Here is a 23,853-nt window from a genome sequence, read left to right on the forward strand (position 1 = left end):
GCACCTTTTTTTTAAGTCCAAAAATTAAAGTGTGGCTGACCTGACGGTGACAACGCCTCCAACCACTGGGCCAACCCTAAGTTTGCATTATTAAGTGGATGTGAAAGACCACAAGCCTTGGGTAAATGCTATGACGACTTGGTTAGCCACACAGGTGTGGGCTTCAATGAAATGTAATTGTATGGTTACACCAATGACTATTGGTTACGCCGAGCTCCTGTGCAGAGCAGCCTTTGGTCCACTGACTCTCCCAGTGTGGGCGGTCATACCCTGCCCAGTGTGATATGTGTTGCTAGGATACGGTATGCTGCTACTTTTGTGTTGCGTTGAGAGTGGGGGAAATCCAAACATTTGAGGATACGGCAGGGAGTTTTGACGCTTCATTTCATTATCTTATATCCTCAAGAGGAAAGGTAAGAATGTTTCATTATGATTTCGGTTTATAGACAGTCGTTTGATTCGAACATTCAAAACAATAAGAATGCCATGTTAGATAATGTAGCTAGATAGCTAACGTTACATGATACTCTGGCTCAAGTGATGCTTGATTAACCGTTAACGTTATCTAGCTAACGTTAGCTACCCATGCATCGTCCGGCTGGCAAACGTTAGCTAGCTACTAGTAATGTTAGTCAGCTAACGACAATGTTAGCACACTTTGAACTCCCCCCAAATAGATATCTCTTGTAAATGTGGCTACTTAGGCTAACCATCATAAGTTGGTTACATTGTAAAGTTAACTGAGACAAAGCTAGCAAACTGACACACATATGTTGATTGGAAGCTCGTCATTCACCAGTTGGTTGACATTGCCACCTTGCAGGTAACCTCCCCTCCCCTTTTGAATAGGGTTAATTATTTTCATCAAGAGCAGTTACTGTAACCCTGTACGGTGTAATATTCATCCAGTCACTGCACCTTTTTCTATTGTTTGTGTTAATTCCATCGTCAGGTGAACTAATCCTTGACTTGTGTTGGTAGATAAACAAGTAGGCCCATAGCCTAACCTGAATCTATCCCCTCTCTCCAATCTATGTCCCGATAGCACTCACAATGGAGATAGTTCATGTGTACACCAAGAAGCGCAATGAGTTTGGGCGACAGTGTAATTTCTCTGATCGGCCTGCTGAGTTGCATGTGGACATCCTCCCTGATCCTTCTCTGGCATCCAACTTCATTGAGAGAGACCCTTGCGATATTCCCATACAGTGCACACAAGAGATGTCCGAGCATGAGGTGAACATTGTAGACTAACACCCTGTCACCTGTAACATAAAAATGTACGACAAGTAAATAGATTTGATCATTCCCTGGTACGTGTATTATCATTTATTACACAACCTAAACATTTCACAAGACTTGAGCAACACACACCAATTTTAATTGGGTATGTTGAGTGTCATGATATCAGCAAAGTTTGTGTTAGATAAAAACAGCTTCTGCATCATTATGAGATAATAAGCAGCATCTGGCAGCCTATGTACATTTCACTCCAACACTATTTATTCAGACTGTCTGTAACCAGGCCACTACAGCCGTGTGTGCTGAATCCTGCCTGTCCTGCCTGGCCCTTTGTAGGTGAACACTGAGCGCTTTGAGTCAGACACCAGGGGGATAAACCATGTGGAGGGAGGCTGGCCCAAGGACGTCAACCCTCAGGAGATGGAGCAGACCATCCGCTTCAGGAAGAAAGTGGAGAAAGATGAGCATTATTTCAGCACCATCATGCAGCTGGGAAGTGTGAGTGTGTCCCTAAATCTACATTGTCCCAGACTAGGGGTGTTAACTGGCCGTAAATCTACATTGCTCCAGACTAGGGGTGTTAACTGGCCGTAAATCTACATTGTCCCAGACTAGTGGTGTTAACTGGTCCTAAATCTACTGTACATTGCTCCAGACTAGAGGTGTTAACTGGTCCTAAATCTACTGTACATTGCTCCAGACTAGGGGTGTTAACTGGTCCTAAATCTACTGTACATTGCTCCAGACTAGAGGTGTTAACTGGTCCTAAACCTACTGTACATTGCTCCAGACTAGGGGTGTTAACTGGCCCTAAATCTACTGTACATTGCTCCAGACTAGGGGTGTTAACTGGTCCTAAATCTACATTGCTCCAGACTAGGGGTGTTAACTGACCCTAAACCTACATTGCTCCAGACTAGGAGTGTTAACTGGCCCTAAATCTACTGTACATTGCTCCAGACTAGGGGTGTTAACTGGTCTTAAATCTACATTGCTCCAGACTAGGGGTGTTAACTGGTCTTAAATCTACATTGCTCCAGACTAGGGGTGTTAACTGGTCCCAAATCTACATTTCTGCAGAGTAATGGTGTTATAACTGGCCCTAAATCTACATTGTCCCAAATACATTAGCTGCTACAGTAGTTTAATAGATGGAGAGAATAACCAGTTCTGAAAGGGAGAGGTGGAGAGAATAACAAGTGCTCCTTTCCATCTCTTATCAGAGCCCTCCTCTGTTCCTCCCATTCTAACACAGAATATGGAGCATTGCATCAAACAAAACAATGCCATCAACATCTACCAGGAGTACTTTGAAGAGGAGGAGGTGGTGGAGGAGTCCGAGGAGCAGCCCTCAGCCAAAACCATCAATGTTTTCAGGTGCCTCCCTGACTTCTATTAACCTATCGTTCAACAGTGTTAGACTTGCATAACAACAACAATGGTTGCAGTTATTGCCCTCATAGAATCCATTAATTATGATATTGTTATTTAAGGCTATATTACCAGTGTCTGGTGTCTCTCTTAAGTTAGTGGAACAAAAACAATTATTGTATGGGACAATATAACGTTTTTGAGAAATATAATATATATACAGTGTAGAGGTCGGCCGATTTAATTACGGCCGATTTCAAGTTTTCATAACAATCGGTATTTGTGGACACCGATTTGGCCCAATTTTATTTTACACCTTTATTTAACTAGTCAAGTCAGTTAAGAACACATTCTGATTTTCAATGGCGGCGTAGGAACAGTGGGTTAACTGCCTTGTTCAGGGGCAGAATGACAGATTTTTACCTTGTCAGCTCGGTGATTCATTTTTGCAACCTTCCGGTTACTAGTCCAATGCTCGAACCACCTGCCTTACATTGCACTCCACGAGGAGACTGCGTGGCAGGCTGACTACCTGTTACGCGAGGGCAGCAAGAAGCCAAGGTAAGTTGCTAGCTAGCATTAAACTTATCTTATAAAAAACAATCAGTCTTAACATAATCACTAGTTAACTACACATGGTTGATGATATTACTAGTTTATCTAGTGTGTCCTGCGTTGCATATAATCGATGCGGTGCTTGTTAATTTCTCATTGAATCACAGCCTACTTCGACAAACAGGTGATGATTTAAAGAGCGCATTTGCGAAAAAAGCACAGTCGTTGCACCAATGTACCTAACCATAAACATCAATGCCTTTCTTCAAAATCAATACACAAGTATATATTTTTAAACCTGCATATTTAGTTAATATTGCCTGCTATCATGAATTTCTTATAACTAGGGAAATTGTCACTTCTCTTGCGAGCAGTCAGGGTATATGCAGCAGTTTGGGCTGCCTGGCTCGTTGTGAACTGTGTGAAGTCCATTTATTCCTAACAAAGGCCGTAATTAATTTGCCAGAATTGTACATAATTATGACATAACATTGAATGTTGTACAATGTTACAGCAATATTTAGACGTAGGGATGCCATCCGTTAGATAAAATACGGAACGGTTCCGTATTTCACTGAAAGAATAAACGTTTTGTTTTCTAAATGATAGTTTCCGTATTTGACCATTTTTAATGACCAAAGGCTCGTATTTCTGTGTGTTATTATGTTATAATTAAGTCTATGATTCGATAGAGCAGTCTGACTGAGTGATGGTAGGCACCAGCAGGCCCGTAAGCATTCATTCAAACAGCACTTTCATGCGTTTGCCAGGAGCTCTTCGCAATGCTTCAAGCATTGTGCTGTTTATGACTTCAAGCCTGTCAACTCCCGATATTAGGCTGATGTAAAATGTGTGTGAAATGGCTAGCTAGTTAGCGGGGTGCGCGCTAATAGCGTTTCAAACGTCACTTGCTCTGAGACTTGGAGTAGTTGTTCCCCTTGCTCTGCATGGGTAACGCTGTTTCGAGGGTGGCTGTTGTCGATGTGTTCCTGGTTCGAGCCCAGGTAGGAGCGAGGAGAGGGACGGAAGCTATACTGTTACACTGACAATACTAAAGTGCCTATAAGAACATTCAATAGTCAAAGGTATATGAAATAAAAATCGTATAGAGAGAAATAGTCCTATAATAACTACAACCTAAAACTTCTTACCTGGAAATATTGAAGACTCATGTTAAAAGGAACCACCATCTTTCATATGTTCTCATGTTCTGAGCAAGGAATTTAAACGTTAGCTTTCTTACATGGCACATATTGCACTTTTACTTTCTTCTCCAACACTTTGTTTTTGCATTATTTAAACCAAATTGAACATGTTTCATTATTTATTTGAGGCTAAATTTATAATAAGTGTTCATTCAGTAGTGTTGTAATTGTCATTATTACAAAAAATAATAATAATATATATTATTATAAATATCTGCTTTTTTTTGGTCCTCCAATAATCGGTATTGGTATCGGCATTGAAAAATCATAATCGGTCGTCCTCTAATACAGTGCATTCGGAAAGTATTCAGACCTTTTCCACAATTTGTCACGTTAGTCTTATTCTAAAATGGAATACATTGTTTTCCCCCTCAATCTACACACAGTACCCCATGACAAAGGATAAAGGGGCTTTTAGAAATGTTTGCAAATGTATTAAAAATAAAAAACAATACCTTATTTACATAAGTATTCAGACCCTTTGCTATGAGACTCGAAATTGAGCTCAGGTGCATCCTGTTTCCATTTATCATCCTTGAGATCTTTTACAACTTGATTGGAGTCCACCTGTGGTAAATTCAATTGATTGGATATGATTTGGAAAGTCACACACCTGTCTATATAAGGTCCCACAGTTGACAGAGCACGTCAGAGCAAAAACCAAGCCATGAGGTTGAAGGAATTGTCCGTAGAGCTCCAAGACAGGATTGTGTCAAGGCACAGATCTGGGGAACTGTCCCAACAAATGTCTGCAGCATTGAAGATCCCCAAGAACACAGTGGCCTCCATCATTCTTAAATGGAAGAAGTTTGGAACCACCAACTCTTCCTAGAGCTGGCTGCCTGGCCAAACTGAGCAATCGGGGGAGAAGGGCCTTGGTCAGGGATGTGACCAAGAACCTGATTGTCACTCTGACAGAGCTCCAGCTCCAGAGTTCCTCTGTGGAGATTGGAGAACCTTCCAGAGGATAACTGTCTCTATAGCACCACTCCACCAATCAGGCCTTTATGGTAGAGTTGCCAGGCAGAAGCCACTCTTCAGTAAAAGGCACATGACAGCGCGTTTTGGCACCTAAATGAATCTCAGTCCATGAGAAAGAAGATTCTCTGGTCTGATGAAACCAAGATTGAACTCTGGACTGAATGCCAAGATTGAACTCTGGACTGAATGCTTCACCGTAGGGAAGGTTCCAGGTTTCCTAAAGACGTGACGTCTTTAGGAAACCTGGCACCTTCCCTACGGTGAAGCATGGTGGTGGCCGCATCTTGCTGTGGGGATGTTTTTCAGCGGCAGGAACTGGGAGACTAGTAAGGATTGAGGGCAAGATGAACAGAGCAAAGTACAGAGAGATCCTTGATGAAAACCTGCTCCAGAGCACTCAGCACCTCAGACTGGGACTAAGGTTCACCTTCCAACAGGACAATGACCTTAAGCACACAAAGCAGGAGTGGCTTCCGGACAAGTCTATGAATGTGCTTGAGTGGCCCAGCCAGAGCCCGGACTTGAACCACATCGAACATCACTGAAGAGACCTGGAAATAGCTGTGCAGCGACACTCCCCATCCGATCTGACAGAGCTTGAGAGGATCTGCAGAGAAGAATGGGAGAAACTCCCCAAATACAGATGTGCCAAGCTTGTAGCGTCATACCCAAGAAGACTTGAGGCTGTAATCGCTGCAAAAGGTGCTTCAACAAGGTACAGGGCCTGAATACTTACGTAAATGTGATATTTACCGTTTTTTATTTGACATGAATTTGGAAAGATTTGTAAAAATCTGTTATTTCTTCATCATTATGGGGTATTTTGTGTAGATTAATGATATAATCCAGTTTAGAATAAGGCTGTAATGTAACAATGTGGAAAAAGTCAAGGGGCCTGAATACTTTCTGAATGCACTGTACATGTGTTTTTAGTTAAATGTATTTGTTTTCTTTTCATTTTGAAAATATACTGAATTGAAAGTTATTTGTTAATGTAAAAATAGAAATGTACAGATTTTAAGGTTGTCTCATTAGATTTGGGGTGGGGTCGCTAGAAATTCTTATGAAAGAAATGGGGTCCCCAGAAATTCTGGCTGAAAAAATGGGGTTCCCACTACTTTAAGTGGTTTTACATCGCTGTTGTGTTTTGATCTTCCAGAGACCCGAACGAGATAAAGCGCACTGCCACCTGCCTGTCCTGGCATCCCGATGGCAGCTGTAAACTGGCTGTGGCCTACTCTTCACTAGGGTTCCAGAACATCTCTCCAGACATGAGCTATGACTCATATATATGGGACATTGGTAGGTGTAATACTTCCTATTTTTATTTTAGCTATTAGACTCAACATCTGTTTTTAATTTATCCCAAAAACATTCCTTACCCCAGGATACTTCAACTGGTGACCTATCAGGGAGAATGAAGAAAAAGGAACACTTTTCTGCGTAAATCTATATATTTCATTTGATATTTTTCTTTCTAACAGAGTGACTATCATTGCAATAGCTGTCACAGTGAGACTAACACATTTTCCGCCCTAATTGGTTGTTCAGAAAATCAATGTAGACTACGATGTCTAGTAATCAATTGAATCCCGTCTGTTGCCTCTTCAGAGAGTCCCAATAAGCCAGAGATGACCCTGAAACCGGTCTCTCTACTGGTCTGTCTGGAGTACAACCCCAAAGACTCTCACATCCTGGTCGGTGGCAGCTACAATGGCCAGATCGGTGCGTCCTTCAACAGCACAATGTTCTCTCCTTTTATTCTCCAGAGAGTGTCATGGTTCCTGTCAGCTCGGTAGCTGTACAGAACATTGGGGGTATGGTCAGGCCGTCATCTTACTCTGACTGTCTTTCATCCTTTTTCTTTTCTGTTTGTCCCATTTACCCCAGGATCGTACTGTTTAAAGTTAATATTCATTTTTTTTCTATTGGAAATGTCATAATGCTTTGAGTTATGTAAGTCCAGGTCTGGATGTGTTTGTGTGGATGCTCCCTTATTTACACATTGACGTATATTGCCTCAGGATATTGTTCAGGCTTTGACAGCTCAATATGAAATTCAGAAATTAAGTTGTGTGTTATATGTGCCTGTGTAAGATTTGGGTTCAATTCCATTTAAATTCCAGTCAATTCGTAAAGTAAACCAAATTCCTATGCCAAATGTTCCTAATTGAAGAGAATTGGGATTTCAGTGTACTTCCTGAAATGAAATGGAATTGACCACCAACTCTTGTATGTGTGTGCGCGCCCGCTTTCATGTGTGTTTGTGAATGTACACTAAGTAAAATGTATTTATCTGAGCAGCTTATTGGGACACTCGCAAGGGGAGCCAGCCGGTGGAAATGTCCACAATAGAGCACAGCCACAGAGACCCTGTCTACAAAGTCATCTGGTTGCAGTCAAAGACAGGAACCGATACCTTCTCTGCATCTACGGACGGCCAGGTGAGCCAGACCTACAAATTAAGCAATAATGATTTGATTTGATTAAAGGCCTTTGTCACCTTAACCTTTCTCAAGCCCAGCAGGCACAGTAGGTCAGAGAAGCACAAAATGCTCATGGGCAGTGAAGTCTGATACTCTTGGTCTGGGATGGGTACACTTTCTCTGACCTTAAACTACCATTTGGCCGTACCCAGAAGTTATGTAATAATACGTCTATTGAAGGCAAGTAGACTGAGTTGACCCCTGTTCTCTGTCTATAAGGTGCTGTGGTGGGACATCCGTAAGATGAGTGAGCCCACAGAGAGGCTGGTACTGGACCCCAACAAAAAGGGCAACCTGGACAATGCCTTGGGGGCAATCTCACTGGAGTTTGAGACCACTATGGTGAGGAGGATCTCTAGACTGGACTATCCCTTTGTTGTTTCACTGTTGATGAATTAGGAGTATGGATCAGCCTAACATATTCTTGTATCACCTGGAGTAGGAGATCCAGTATATTATTTATTTGTACAAAAGTAAGACCTACAATTGAACATGATGTTTTCTCTTCTTATTCAGCCCACAAAGTTTATGGTAGGGACAGAGCAAGGGCTGGTGGTCTCCTGTAACCGCAAGGCCAAGACCCCGGCAGAGAAGATAGTGTGTACGTACAGCGGTCATCACGGCCCAATCTACGCCCTGCAAAGGAACCCTTTTTTCCCCAAGAACTTCCTGACCGTAGCCGATTGGACAGCTCGCATCTGGTCCGAAGACATCAAGGAGTCGTCCATCATGTGGACAAAGTAAAGGGTCCATCTGAAACATAAAGCAGATGATAAAGCTACTTCACAGATCGATTCATAGCACTCTTTAGGTTCTAATACACATAAGCAGTGATTTGGCATACAACTCGCCTCCTGTAATATTGACCTATTGTAAAATGACCCCTGTTGGTTGCCATAGATACCATATGGCCTATCTGTCAGATGGCTGCTGGAGTCCAGTACGACCCTCTGTGTTCTTCACCGTCAAAATGGACGGGACGCTAGACGTTTGGGACTTCCTCTTCAAACAGAACGACCCCACCCTCAGTCTAAAAGTATGTCCCTTGAAACACCTGTATTCTGAAAACACTTTGTCCAGCCATCACTCAACACCTGCCAGGCCTAAATGACCCTGGGAAACCCTGTTCTGTTGTGTTGGGTTGTTATCGTTGGTAGAATTCTGGTATGGTCATACCAAAGAAAATGTCCGTCATCGGATAGACAATGAAGTTCTATTGTATTCTAGGTGTGTGATGAGGCTCTGTACAGCCTGCGGGTGCAGGATAATGGGCGCTTCCTGGCCTGTGGCTCTCAGCTGGGCACTGCCACCCTGCTGGAAATCTCCCCAGGGCTGTGTACCCTCCAGAGGAACGAGAAGGCCCTAGCCACTGCGGTGAGAGACACCCTCTACCTCAGAACATCCATCTCTGCCCTAGCCTGGTCCCAGATCATTGTGGTGTGACATTGACCATAGGAGTTGGCCAGACAACACAAACAGATCTGGGAACAGACTACCCCTGCCCAGCTCTATTCTACTCTTTTCTCTCCTCACCTATCTATACTATTGGATTGACTCTGTGTGTCTTTGGTCAGATGTTTGAGCGGGAGACCAAACGGGAGAAGATCTTGGAGGCGCGCCACCGTGAGATGCGTCTGAAGGAGCGCAGCCGCTCGGAGCAGAGCAAGGATGAGGACACCAAGGAGGGAGACGGAGAAGAGAGCGTTGAGGAGCTAGCAACACGTACAGAGGCAGAGTTCTATGAGATAGTAGAAGCTGAGCTGAAGAAGAGAGCTAAGGAGCAAGAAAAAAAGGTTAGAAGAGATTGAGTGAAAAGAAAAATAACATTCTGAACTTCCTTCAGGTTGATCCAATCAGTTTTCCACGTTGATTCAACTTCATCCATTGATTTGTTGTTGAAATAATGTGAAGCGATGTTGATTCAACCAGTTTGTGCCCAGTGGGTTTTTATTAATCTGTTATAAACTCAGCAAAAAAAGAAACGTCCCTTTTTCAGGACCCTGTCTTTCAAAGATAATTCATAAAAATCGTCAAAAAAACTTTACAGATCTTCATTGTAAAGGGTTTAAACACTGTTTCCCATGCTTGTTCAATGAACCATAAACAATTAATGAACATGCACCTGTGGAACAGTCGTTAAGACACTAACAGCTTACACATGTTAGGCAATTAAGGTCACAGTTATGAAAACGTTAAGTTTGCTGAAAATAAATGCAGTTGACAGTGAGAGGACATTTCTTTTTTTTGCTGAGTTTATGTCTTATGACTGAATTAGTTGGCTATTTCAGTAGCATAACAAACATCACCAGCCTGTAATGGCATTCATCTGGCAATACATTAACATGAGGTGGCCTATGTTCTGTGCGCCATGGCGGCTCTGATGATCTTATAGTTGATCATGTGTGGATGAAGTATAACTACATGGGTTAGTCAATATGTCGCTCCCTGCTGTGATAGTAATTCAACTTTATCTAGAGGGCAGGTTTTCTTGCCTGCAGTGCAGGCTATAATTGAACTCCCTCCCGTGAAGATGTTTGAGAACTTCAGGACAATAGCTGGAGAGAGGCTCATGTCAGAGTGACAAGTTATAGTTCCTGTTTGATATACGTTGTCAAGGGTGTATACATTTAGAGGGGGCTGGTGAGGAGGTACGGATTTTGTTTCAAATCTATAGCCGTATGACACAGTTGACAATTGAGTAAAATCAAAATGTTTATTTTTTGACTGAAGTCATTGCTGATCTCCTCCTGACTGTATAACATCACCACTGATAGTTACCTGTCAAACGTAGCTGCACCTCTTTGTCCAAGGGTAACAAATTGCCCCTTGTTTTGGTCCAGTGCCCCATTAAGATTGGGGACTATAAAAAGCTACTGTTAGCTCATCTAGAGAAAGAACTCAACCTGTAAATCTGACTGTAAATATCCAAGTGCAATTTTTTTTCCCCCAGTAATGATGGAAATATTTTATAATAAGAAAATAGGAATGATTTAAATAGATTGTTGGTATTTTTTTTACCTTTCCGTGACTTTAAAAAACTATGTATACTTCTAATGTAATTGTCAATTACTTACAGATACATACAGTAGATTCTGTGCTCAAACTGATGCTGTAATATCATTGTGTCGCCCCTCTCAGGAGAAAGACGTGTGTGAAGAGAAAGAAGTCTGAGACAGAACACCTTAACAACACCATGTTCCACATGCTGTTTGAAATGTAATCTTGAATCAATCGAATAAAAACAGCAAGGTATTTTTTATTAACAGAGAAATAGAATTTCTCAGTGAGTCATGCAGAACTCATTAACAGGATTGAGGTCCTGTTTAATTATTGTTATTTATAAATCATTATTAGGGTTTTCTTCATTGATTAAAGGAAATGTATTTTGCTGTGTCTTGGGATTTTGACATTTGTTTCCTTTGTAGAAATCATGAAGACGGGGGGCACATTGTATGAAATTAGTCATATGCCAAGCCTCAATGAATGTCAGAGAGTCTTGGATTGTAGTTATTTGTGTGCAATTTCAAGAGCACAGTACAGGCTGCACAGTCTGACTCATTAATTATAACAGTGACTCATTCAAAGTGAGTGCAGTGTGACATTGAAGACCTTGTTGAGGATAGAGGGAAAGGACCCATAGATAGACCATTACCATTCCAGATTTGGGATGGTGATGCTTTTGGTTGGTATGCAGTTTCACCCAAGTACCCCTGACTGCAGTGTGCAATTCGGGCTGGGCTCAATGTGGGCGGAGTCTAACGTTTGACTCCGCCCATGTTTTACCCTGACAATTTTTTTTTGTGCTGCCCATCTGAGGTTTGACAGTCACACTGAATACAAACGTATTTCATTAGAAATATTATATAAAGTGGTACCAGCAGATGTGTTGTAACACTTTGCTTCAGGACAAGCTACTGATATTTTTGCAGTGAACAACAGACTTCTTATGTTTGTCATGTACTGTTCAAATTGTGTTGATAAATGTTATAACTTTGTAATATTATTTCATTGAGCATATATATACAGTTACTACCTATCCTGATTTATAATGCCATTTACTTTCCTCATGAGAATGGAGACTTCTATGTCAACTTTACTAAACAACATAACACAATTGAAACAATTAACACAGACACATAGACAAAAACAAGGCATACATTGAAAAAACAGAAAATCAATGATCAAATTGATTACATAACTGTACATGTAAACCTAGGCTTACTGCTCAAGTAGGCAAATTTGTCCAAATAAGATTCCCTCATTGTGAGCAATTAGATAGCTCACGTGCAAATGGGTGCTAAATTAACGCAATGCTAACATTGGTGGTAGTAGGTCATATAAAAATATGCCACTGCACTGGTATAACATGAATATTACAAAGTACATTATGCATAATGACAGTCTCTCTTCCATTGTTTATATTTTTATTCATGTAGGTTAGGTTCGATTAACATTCGCTTTTGTTGATGTTGATACCTTCGAAGTTTACCTTAACTTTTTTGACCTTGAAAGAGACGGGAAGGGTTCGGGTTAAATACGTTTGACACCGCCCACATGTAGGCTGGCCCCGAGGTTTGACTCCGCCCACATTGAGCCCGGCCGCGAACTGCAGCTCATCAGGTTGTGTGGTAGGCCTAGCTGCATTTCAATCAGTTACAATTCCGCATAAAACAAATATGAGAATTGTCATTTCATTTAGCTCTATAAACGTATGTTTGACTTTCATTTCCAGACTAAAATATTAAATTATATGTTCTATTTAGTATTGAGTGCAAGCAATTGCGTCACCGTAATTTGGAGAGATGTTAGTGCAATTCTATGCGCCATCGATTTATCCACCAGATGTCGTCCTTGGGCCGCGGCAAATCGAAGAAACAGCTGCTTACTCTAGTGCTTTACGCACCTCTGCCTGTCTGTTTAAACTACCTACTGATCTCTAGGGGTATCCAGGAACAAACAACACACGAGTCGTCAGATAAAAGAAGCGAAGGGGAGAGTGAAGGGAAAGGGAAGTCAACAGTGGACACCTGCCATTCTCCGTCCGCATCCTCGTATGTCTTCAAAGACATGGGCGAAAGAACAAACTAATTATTTCTGTAAACAGAATAGATTAAATGGAATGGTGGCTACTCGTTTTACGCTGTTATATCAGACTTGTTTTGTAAGAGTGCACTTTTGGCGATAGGTGTCTATTTAACCGTAAGTAAATTAGAACTATTTTGAGGAAAGGTAGAGGTTTGTAGGCTAGTTGTTGTCGACATTGGACAAGCCATACGGGTGGGTAGAGAGGGGTCGTGCAGGTATTGAGCAGGATGTCTGACCGATGTCCAGTTTAGCCACTATTTTCTAACAATCGAGGATACTCCAACCACCAGTGGCCATGAATGACACAGGCGAATCAAAAGACCAGCAACTGACAGTAAGTACGATAAACTAGCGTAGCCTGCCTACACTTTGTCACACTTCTGTACAATTGCTGCGAGAACAGTAGTGTAGTATCGCCTACCTTTATGGGGACATTTTAATTGAATGCCACGTGGAAGGTGTGACTAGATAATTGTGTAGACTACTGTAGGCCAGATATTCCCAAACTGCTGGTGTACGCGCAATGCCGGGGGAACGCCAAATAAAAATGTAATTCACAATTTAAAAAAAATTGTATATATATTTTTGTTCTTCACATTTTCAAACAGTACATTTATATTGTCCAACGGGCCTATACATTTGGGTGAGGTTTTTTTTCTCGCCAGAGTAGCCTCGTTTTCACTGGCAAAAATAAAATGAAACCATCTAGTGTTCAGCGAAATAACAACACAATGTCAAATACAGGTAGCTTAGTCAAATAATGAACGTCACATTAACCATTACTCTCTCGCGAGAAACCTTCACTCTTGGGCAGACATTTAGAAACGAAACACGACGGTTTGAAAATAAGCCACGGGAGTTTTTTAGAGCGAGAATGAAGAAGACTTTCATGTAGTAAGACATGCATAAAAGCATCAGATATCATTAATAAGAAGGGTCTAGAATACTCTTATATGGTGAGCTACCGAGTGGCTGAGAGAGGCAAGCCCCACACTATTGTAGAGGGCTTAATTCTTTCGGATATGGCTGGGACAATGCTGGGAGAAAATACCAAAACAACCATACAGACAATGACTTCATCAAACAACACTGTTTCTCGACGCATAAGTGACATGGCAGGAGATGTTTTGAAACAATTACTGCTTCACATACAAGCCAGTGAATGGTATATGTCCGTCACGTTTATGGGGGATGGGGGGTCAATTAAGGAAGACATCTTCTGAAAACCACTGGAAACCAGGACAACATGAGAGGATATTTTTAAAGCACTGGACAGCTTTGTGACATCCAATGGACTTTGGTGGTCAAGATGTGTTGTACTGTACTGATGGCGCAAGAGCCATGACAGAGAGACAGTGGAGTGGTAAAGCGCTTGCAAGCATTTGCTCCGAAGCCACTTGGGTACACAGCAGCATCCACCGAGACACTCTTGCTGCCAAGGCCCCTGAACTCTCTTTTATTTTCTGCATTATGCAATGATATGGGCAGCGACCATGTAACACTGTTACAACATACAGAAGAAGTGCGCTGGTTATCAAGGGACAAAGTATTGACACGTTATTTTTTTTGCATTGAGAGACAAGTTTAAAGTTTTCTTTACTGACCATAATTTTCACTTGTCTGACTGGGTGATGTTTTTTCTCTCCTGAATGACCTGAATCTAGGATTACAGGGACTGTCTGCAACTATATTCAATATGCGGGATAAATTTGAGGCTATGATTAAGAAGTTGGAGCTCCTTTCTGTCTTCATTAACAAGGACAACACACAGGTCTTTCCATCATTGTATGATTTTTTGTGTGCAAATGATCTCAAGTAGAGGTCGACCGATTATGATTTTTCAACGCTGATACCGATTATTGGAGGACCAAAAAAGCCGATACCGATTAACCGGACAATTCTTTTATTTGTAATAATGACAATTACAACAATGCTGAATTAACACTTATTTTAACTTAATATAAAACATAAATAAAATCAATTTAGCCTCAAATAAATAATGAAACATGATCAATTTGGTTTAAATAATGCAAAAACAAAGTGTTGGAGAAGAAAGTAATATGTGCCATGTAAAATATGTGTCATGTAAAAAAGCAAACGTTTAAGTTCCTTGCTCAGAACATGAGAACATATGAAAGTTGGTGGTTCCTTTTAACATGAGACTTCAATATTCCAAGTTAAGAGGTTTTAGGTTGTAGTTAATATAGTATTTATAGGACTATTTCTCTCTATACCATTTGTATTTCATATACCTTTGACTATTGGATGTTCTTATAGGTACTATAGTATTGCCAGTGTAACAGTATAGCTTCCATCCCTCTCCTCGCTCCTACCTGGGCTCGAACCAAGAACACATCGACAACAGCCACACTCGAAGCAGCGTTACCCATCGCACCACCAACGTGACCCATTGCACCCCTTGCAGGGCAAGGGGAATAACTACTCCAAATCTAAAAGCGAGTGACGATTGAAACGGTATTAGCGCACACCCAGCTAACTAGCTATCCATTTCACATTGGTGACACCAGCCATTAGGCTGATAGGCTTGAAGTCATAAACAGCGCTGTGCTTGTGAAGAGCTGCTGGCAAAACGCACCAAATTGCTGTTTGAATGAATGATTACAGGCCTGCTGCTGCTCAGTCAGACTGCTCTATCAAATCAGACTTAATTATAACATAATAACACACAGAAATACGAATCCGAATCCGGAAACTATCATTTCGAAAACAAAACGTTTATTATTTCAGTGAAATACAGGACCATTCGGTATTTTATCTAACGGGTGGCATCCCTAAGTCTAAATATTCTTGTTACATTGCACAACCTTCAATGTATGTCATAATTACGTAAACTTCTGGCAAATTAGTTCTCAATGAGCCAGGCAGCCCAAACTGTTGCATATACCCTGACTCTGCGTCCAATGAACGCAATGACACAATTTCACCTGGTTAATATTGCCCTAATCAGCCGCGATCCCAAATACTACAAACCCCAATACGAAACACAACACACAAACCCATGTCACACCCTGGCCTGAACAAATAATTAAAGAAAACACAAAATACTAAGACCAAGGCGTGACAGAACCCCCCCCCCCCCCAAGGTGCGGACTCCCGGACGCACCTCAAAACCATAGGGGGGGTCCGGGTGGGCGTCTGTCCATGGTGGCGGCTCCGGCTCGGGACGTGGACCCCACTCCATAAATGTCATAGTTCCTCCCCTTCGCGTCCTGGGATAATCCACCCTCGTCGCCGACCATGGCCTAATAGTCCTCACCCAGAACCCCACAGAACTGAGGAGCAGCTCATGACTGAGGGGCATCTCGGGACTGAGGGACAGCTCGGGACTGAGGGACAGCTCGGGACTGAGGGGCAGCTCGGGACTGAGGGACAGCTCGGGACTGCGGGGCAGCCCGGAACTGAGGGGCAGCTCGGGACTGAGGGGCAACGCGGGACTGAGGGGCAACGCGGGACTGAGGGGCAGCTCGGGACTGAGGGGCAGCTCGGGACTGAGGGGCAGCCCGGAACTGAGGGGAAGCCCAGTACTGAGAGGAAGCACAGTACTGAGATGAAGCTCAGGTAGGTAGTAGGCTCCGGTAGATCCTGGCTGGCTGGCGGATCTGGAAGATTCAGGTTGACTAGCAGATCTGGAAGATTCTGGTTGACTAGCAGATCTGGAAGATTCTGGTTGACTAGCAGATCTGGAAGATTCTGGTTGACAGGCTGATCTGGAAGAATCTGGTTGACTGGCAGATCTAGAAGATCATGGCTGACTGGCGGATCTAGCTGCTCTATGCAGACTGACAGCTCTGACTGCTCCATGCAGGCTGACAGCTCCTTGCAGACTGGCAGCTCTGGCTGCTTCATGCAGACTGACAGCTCTGACTGCTCCATGCAGGCTGACAGCACCCTGCAGACTGGCAGCTCCTTGCAGACTGGCAGCTCCTTGCAGACTGACAGCTCCTTGCAGACTGACAGCTCCCTGCAGACTGACAGCTCCCTGCAGACTGACAGCTCTGACCGCTCCATGCAGGCTGACAGCTCCTTGCAGACTGACAGCTCCGTGCAGACTGGCAGCTCCTTGCAGACTGGCAGCTCCTTGCAGACTGGCAGCTCCTTGCAGACTGGCAGCTCCTTGCAGACTGACAGCTCCGACTGCTCCATGCAGGCTGACAGCTCCATGCAGGCTGACAGCTCCTTGCAGACTGACAGCTCCTTGCAGACTGGCAGCTCCTTGCAGACTGGCAGCTCCTTGCAGACTGATAGCTCCTTGCAGACTGGCAGCTCTGGCTGCTTCATGCAGGCTGACAGCTCTGACTGCTCCATGCAGGCTGACAGCTCCTTGCAGACTGACAGCTCCTTGCAGACTGGCAGCTCCTTGCAGACTGGCAGCTCCTTGCAGGCTGACAGCTCCTTGCAGACTGACAGCTCCCTGCAGACTGGCAGCTCCTTGCAGACTGGCAGCTCCTTGCAGACTGACAGCTCTGACTGCTCCATGCAGACTGGCTGTTCCTTGCAGACTGACAGCTCCTTGCAGACTGGCGGCTCCTTGCAGACTGACAGCACCCTGCAGACTGGCAGCTCAGGCTGCTTCAAACAGGCAGGAGGCTCCGGCAGCGCAGGAGAGGAGGAAGGCTCTGGCTGCGCTAAACAGGCGGGAGACTCCGACAGCGCAGGAGGGAAGGAAGGCTCTGGCTGTGCTGAACAGGCGGGAGACTCCGACAGCGCAGGAGGGAAGGAAGGCTCTGGCTGTGCTGAACAGGCGGGAGACTCCGACAGCGCAGGAGAGGCGAGGCGCACTGTAGGCCTGATGCGTGGTGCGGGCACTGGTGATACTGGAGTGAGGACACGCACAGGAAGCCTGGTGCGGGGAGCTGCTACCGGAGGACTGGTGTGTGGAGGTGGCACAGGATGTGCAAGGCTAGGGATGTGCACAGGAGGCCTGGTGCGTGAAGCTGGCACCAACTTCACCAGCCGACTAACACGCACCTCAGGACGAGTATGGAGCGCTAACTCAGGTGCCATCAAATCCCCGACACGATCCGTCGGACGAATATGATATCTATAGCACCAAGCTAGCAACTCCCTCATTACTCTCCACTCCACTTTCCCCATTAACTCCTTCACAGTCTCATCTTCGCTCACCTCTAACACCGGCTCTGGTTCTGGTCTCCTCCTTGGCTCCTCACGATAAACAAGGAGAGTTGGCTCAGGTCCATCTCCTGACTCAGCCACTCTCCCTCTGAGCCCCCCCCCAATACATTTTTTGGGGTGACTCTCGGGTTTCGCTCTGCGCCGCCGTGTCTGTTTCTCCAACTCCATTCGCCTATAGCCTTCTTCGCACTGCTTTAGCGAATCCCATGCGGGCTCCTGCACTCTCTCTGGGTTGGCCGCCCACCTGTCGATTTCTTCCCACGTCGTATACTCCATGCCATTGCTGTCCATAACGTCCTCCTTTCGCTTTTCCTGCAGTCGCTGCCTGTAACCACGCCGCTCAGTCCGTATGTGGTGGGTGATTCTGTAACGGCGTTCTTCGTTTGTTGAAAGAGAGTCGGACCGAAATGCAGCGTGGTGGTTACTCACTATCTTTAATGAAGGAAAAGTGACGATACATGAAATAACTAAATAAATACAAAAAACAACAAAAGGAACGAGAAACCTAATACAGCCTATCTGGTGACACAACACAGAGACAGGAACAATCACCCACGAAAGACAAAGCGAACTCAGGCTACCTAAATACGGTTCCCAATCAGAGGCAACGAGAAGCACCTGACTGCTGATTGAGAACCGCCTCAGGCAGCCAAGCCTATACAACACCCCTAATCAGCCGCGATCCCAAATACTACAAACCCCAATACGAAACACAACACACAAACCCATGTCACACCCTGGCCTGAACAAATAATTAAAGAAAACACAAAATACTACGACCAAGGCGTGACACTGACAAGGTGAAAATCTGTCGTTCTGCCCCTGAACAATGCAGTTAACCCACAGTTCCTAGGCAATCATTGAAAATAAGGATGTGTTCTTAACTGACTTGCCTAGTTAAATAAAAGGTATTAAAAATAATAATAATATGAAATCGGCGCCCAAAAATACCAATTTCCGATTGTTATGAAAACTTGAAATCGGCCCTAATTAATCGGCCATTCCGATTAATCGGTCGACCTCTAATCTCAAGCTTACAGACAATGTCAAATGTGATATAGCGATTATGTGCGCAATTATGGGTGCACATTTATGCAGGTACTTTCCCAAAACAGACGACGTAAACAACTGGATTCATTAACCCTATAACACCCCGGCCATCCTGTAAGCTTGATGCCCTCAATCTCACACAAATGATAAATTAACCTACCAGGTACAACCCCAAATCTGTAAACATGGGCACCCTCATAGATATCATCCTAACCAACCTGCCCTCCAAATACACCTCTGCTCTCTTCAACCAAGATCTCAATAATCACTGCCTCATTACCTGCATCTGTAATGGACCTGCGGTCAAACGACCACCCCACCATCACTGTCAAACACCCCTTGTAACACTTCAGCGAGCATGCCTTTCTAATAGACCTGGCCTGGGTATCCTGGAAGGATATTGACCTCATCCCATCAGTATAGGATGCCTGGTTATTCTTTAAAAGTGCCTTCCTCACGATCTTAAATAAGCATGCCCCATTCAAAAAAAATTGAACCAGGAACAGATATAGCCCTTGGTTCACTCCAGACCTGACTGCTCTTGACTAGCACAAAAACACCCTGTGGCATACTGCATTAGCATCGAATAGCCCCCATGATATGCAACTTTTCAGGGAAGTTAGGAACCAATATACACAGGCAGTTAGGAAAGATAAGGCTAGCTTTTTCAAACAGAAATTTGCATCCTGTAGCACAAACTCAAAATGTTCTGGGACACTGTAAAGTCCATGGAGAATAAAAGCACCTCCTCCCAGCTACCCACTGCTCTGAGGCAAGGAAACACTGTCACCACCGATAAATCCACTATAATTGAGAATTTCAATAAGCATTTTTCTGCGGCTGGCCATGCTTTCTACTTGGCTACCCCTACCCTGGTCAACAGCCCTGCACTCCCCACAGCAACTCGCCCAAGCCTCCCCCATTTCTCCTTCACCCAAATCCAGATAGCTGATGTTCTGAAAGAGCTGCAAAATCTGGACCCCTACAAATCAGCCGGGCTAGACAATCTGGACCCTCTCTTTCTAAAGTTTTCTGCCGGAATTGTTGCAATACCAGCCTGTTCAACCTATTTTTCCTATCTTCTGAGATTCCCAAAGATTGGAAAGCTGCCGCGGTCATCCCCGGTGACACTCTAGACGGTGACACTCTAGACCCAAACTGCTACAGACCTATATCTATCCTACCCTGCCTTTTTAAGGTCTTCGAAAGCCAAGCTAACAAACAGATTACCGTCCATTTCGAATCCCACCGTACCGCCTCGCCTGGTTCACCAACTACTTCTCTTATAGAGTTGTCTGTCAAATCGGAGGGCCTGTTGTCCGAACCTCTGGCAGTCTCTATGGGGGTGCCACAGGGTTCAATTCTCGGGCCGACTCTCTTCTCTGTATACATCAATGATGTTGCTCTTGTTGCTGGTGATTCTCTGATCCACTTCTACGCAGACAACACTATTCTGTATACTTCTGGCCCATTGGACACTGTGTTAACTAACCTCCAGACGAGCTTCAATGCCATACAACTCTCCTTCCGTGGCCTCCAACTGCTCTTAAATGCAAGTAAAACTAAATGCATGCTCTTCAACCGATCGCTGCTCGCACCTGCCCACCCGTCCAGCATCACTACTCTGGACGGTCCTGACTTAGAATATGTGGACACCTACAATACCTAGGTGTCTGGTTAAACTGTAAACTCTCCTTCCATACTCACATTAAGCATCTCCAATCCTAAATTTAAATCTAGAATCAACTTCCTATTTTGCAACAAAGCATCCTTCACTCATGTTGCCAAACATACCCTCGTAAAACTGACCATCCTACCGATCCTCGACTTCGGCGATGTCATTTACTAAATAGCCTTCAACACTCTACTCAACAATTGGATGCAGTCTATCACAATGCCATCCATTTTGTCACCAAAGCACCATATACTACCACCACTGCGACCTGTATGCTCTCGTTGGCTGGCCCTCGCTTCATACTCGTCGCCAAACCCACTGGCTTCAGGTCATCCACAAGTATTTGATAGGTAAAGCCCCGCCTTATCTCAACTCACTGGTCACCATAGCAGCACCCACCATAATTTGCTAATAAATGAATAAAAAATCCTACAATGTGATTTACTGGATTTTTTTTCTTCACATTTTGTCTGTCATAGTTGAAGTGTACCTATGATGAAAATTACAGGCCTCTCTCATCTTTTTAAGTGGGAGAACTTGCACAATTGGTGGCTGACTAAATACTTTTTTGCCCCACTGTAGTTGATCATGTGTGGATGGGGTATCAGTCTATAACTTGGTCTGTCTCATCTGAGTGTCATAATGTCCCTCCATGCTATGATAGTAATTATACTGAATCTAGAGAGCAGGATTTCTTCTTCTGCAGAAACACTTCCCTGCAGTGCAGGCCATAATTGAGCTCACTGCCGTGAACAGTGTTTTGACAGAGAGAGAGCTTGGACAAGAGATGGAGAGAGGCACATGTCACAGTGACTTTACAGAGTTAAAGTTACTGTGTTAAAAATACAGCGTAACTGTAACACATGACTAAGGTGTACTTTTATAAAGCATTTTGAAACGATTAAACTGAATTATTAGTTTATTTTAAATGACAATGATAATTGACTTTATCCTTTCCTCTTGTGGACTAGTGAATGACATCAAGGCCATTGCTGTGGTGTGAATAAGCAATCTCTTTGATGCTGTTAATGTAGTGCGTCCCAAATGGCACCCTATTAACTATGAAGTGCACAACTTTTGACCAGGACCCAGCCCATTTACTCTGAAGGTTCTAACCCTGTCCATCTCTCTCTCCCTAAGCTCTAACCCTGTCCCTTTCTCTCTGAAAGCTCTAACCCTGTCCTTCTCTCTCTAAAAGCTCTAACCCTGTCCCTTTCTCTCTGAAAGCTCTAACCCTGTCCCTTTCTCTCTGAAAGCTCTAACCCTGTCCCTCTCTCTCTAAAAGCTCTAACCCTGTCCCTCTCTCTCTAAAAGCTCTAACCCTGTCCCTCTCTCTCTAAAAGCTCTAACCCTGTCCCTCTCTCTCTGAAAGCTCTAACCCTGTCCCTTTCTCTCTAAAAGCTCTAACCCTGTCCCTTTCTCTCTAAAAGCTCTAACCCTGTCCCTTTTTCTCTGAAAGCTCTAACCCTGTCCCTCTCTCTCTAAAAGTTCTAACCCTGTCCCTCTCTCTCTGAAAGTTCTAACCCTGTCCCTCTCTCTCTAAAAGTTCTAACCCTGTTCCTCTCTATGTGAAAGCTCTAACCCTGTTCCTCTCTATGTGAAAGCTCTAATCCTGTTCCTCTATGTGAAAGTTCTAACCCTGTCCCTCTCTCTCTAAAAGTTCTAACCCTGTTCCTCTCTATGTGAAAGCTCTAACCCTGTCCCTCTCTCTCTAAAAGTTCTAACCCTGTTCCTCTCTATGTGAAAGCTCTAACCCTGTTCCTCTCTATGTGAAAGCTCTAACCCTGTTCCTCTCTATGTGAAAGCTCTAACCCTGTTCCTCTCTATGTGAAAGCTCTAATCCTGTTCCTCTATGTGAAAGTTCTAACCCTGTCCCTCTCTCTCTAAAAGTTCTAACCCTGTTCCTCTCTATGTGAAAGTTCTAACCCTGTTCCTCTCTATGTGAAAGCTCTAACCCTGTTCCTCTCTATGTGAAAGCTCTAACCCTGTTCCTCTCTATGTGAAAGCTCTAACCCTGTTCCTCTCTGTGAAAGCTCTAACCCTGTGGTGTTCTACCTGTCTCTCGCTCCCAGGTGGCTCTTAGGATCAGACCCCTCAGTGATTCTGAGCAGGAAGAGGCAGCCACTATAGTGGCCCACCGATTGGATGACCAGGTGAGAGGTTGTGTGTGTGTGTGTGTGTGTGTGTAGCACATGAGGATGTTTGTAACGTACTCCTTAGCCTGAAGTGTCCCGCTTACGTCGCCTCATTAGCTAGCTTTTGAGGTGGCACGATCGATTAAGACGCATGATGAAGACGGTCACGTGTGTTTGTGAGGCAGAGGTACTGAGTCAGGAGAAAGTGGTACTCGCTAAGCAAGCAGCGTGATGTGCGTGCTCGCGTCTGTTTCCATTTCAGGCCTCTCTCACATCCACTCACACATTTATAATGTATCTGCAGGTGCATGCACTTTTCAGTTATCACAGTATGGCTGGTCTAAACCAAGTGCTGTGGATAACTGTTTAAAAAAATATATATATATATTTTTACCTTTATTTAACTAGGCAAGTCAGTTAAGAACAAATTCTTATTTTCAATGACAGCCAGTTAACAGTGGGTTAACTGCCTGTTCAGGGGTAGAACAACAGATTTATACCTTGTCAGCTCGGGGATTTGAACTTGCAACCTTCCGGTTACTAATCCAACGCTCTAACCACTAGGCTACCCTGCCACCCTAGGGTGTGTGTCTGTGTCTGTATGTGAGACGTGTGTTTATTTTTTATTTATTTTATTTATTTCACCTTTATTTAACCAGGTAGGCTAGTTGAGAACAAGTTCTCATTTGCAACTGCGACCTGGCCAAGATAAAGCATAGCAGTGTGAGCATACAACAAAGAGTTACACATGGAGTAAACAATTAACAAGTCAATAACACAGTAGAAAACAAAGGGGGGGTCTATATACAATGTGTGCAAAAGGCATGAGGAGGTAGGCAAATAATTACAATTTTGCAGATTAACACTGGAGTGATAAATGATCAGATGGTCATGTACAGGTAGAGATATTGGTG

General features: G+C 43.8%; 2 protein-coding genes across 2 annotated transcripts in view; both read left to right on the forward strand.

Moving 5' to 3' along the window:
* The first annotated feature begins 130 nt into the window (after positions 1 to 130).
* Positions 131 to 11,838, forward strand: dnai2b (dynein, axonemal, intermediate chain 2b). Its single transcript, XM_020494225.2, has 13 exons — positions 131 to 413; positions 1,046 to 1,236; positions 1,579 to 1,740; positions 2,498 to 2,619; positions 6,514 to 6,656; positions 6,966 to 7,079; positions 7,659 to 7,798; positions 8,060 to 8,182; positions 8,357 to 8,580; positions 8,741 to 8,876; positions 9,068 to 9,214; positions 9,415 to 9,633; positions 10,979 to 11,838. The coding sequence occupies exons 2-13, from the start codon at positions 1,054 to 1,056 to the stop codon at positions 11,009 to 11,011; spliced, it is 1,746 nt and encodes a 581-aa protein (XP_020349814.1). The 5' UTR covers positions 131 to 413; positions 1,046 to 1,053; the 3' UTR covers positions 11,012 to 11,838.
* Positions 11,839 to 12,766: 928 nt separating this feature from the next.
* The window catches only part of LOC109900068 (kinesin-like protein KIF19), a 79,339-nt gene continuing 68,252 nt past the window's right edge, over positions 12,767 to 23,853 (forward strand). Inside the window, exons 1-2 of the mRNA XM_020495792.2 lie at positions 12,767 to 13,259; positions 22,877 to 22,957. Of these exons, the coding sequence (XP_020351381.1) occupies positions 13,221 to 13,259; positions 22,877 to 22,957 (120 nt within the window). The 5' untranslated portion in view covers positions 12,767 to 13,220. The remainder of the gene's footprint in view (positions 13,260 to 22,876; positions 22,958 to 23,853) is intronic.

This window comes from Oncorhynchus kisutch, linkage group LG11, assembly GCF_002021735.2.
Source record: "Oncorhynchus kisutch isolate 150728-3 linkage group LG11, Okis_V2, whole genome shotgun sequence".
NCBI lineage: Eukaryota > Metazoa > Chordata > Actinopteri > Salmoniformes > Salmonidae > Oncorhynchus > Oncorhynchus kisutch.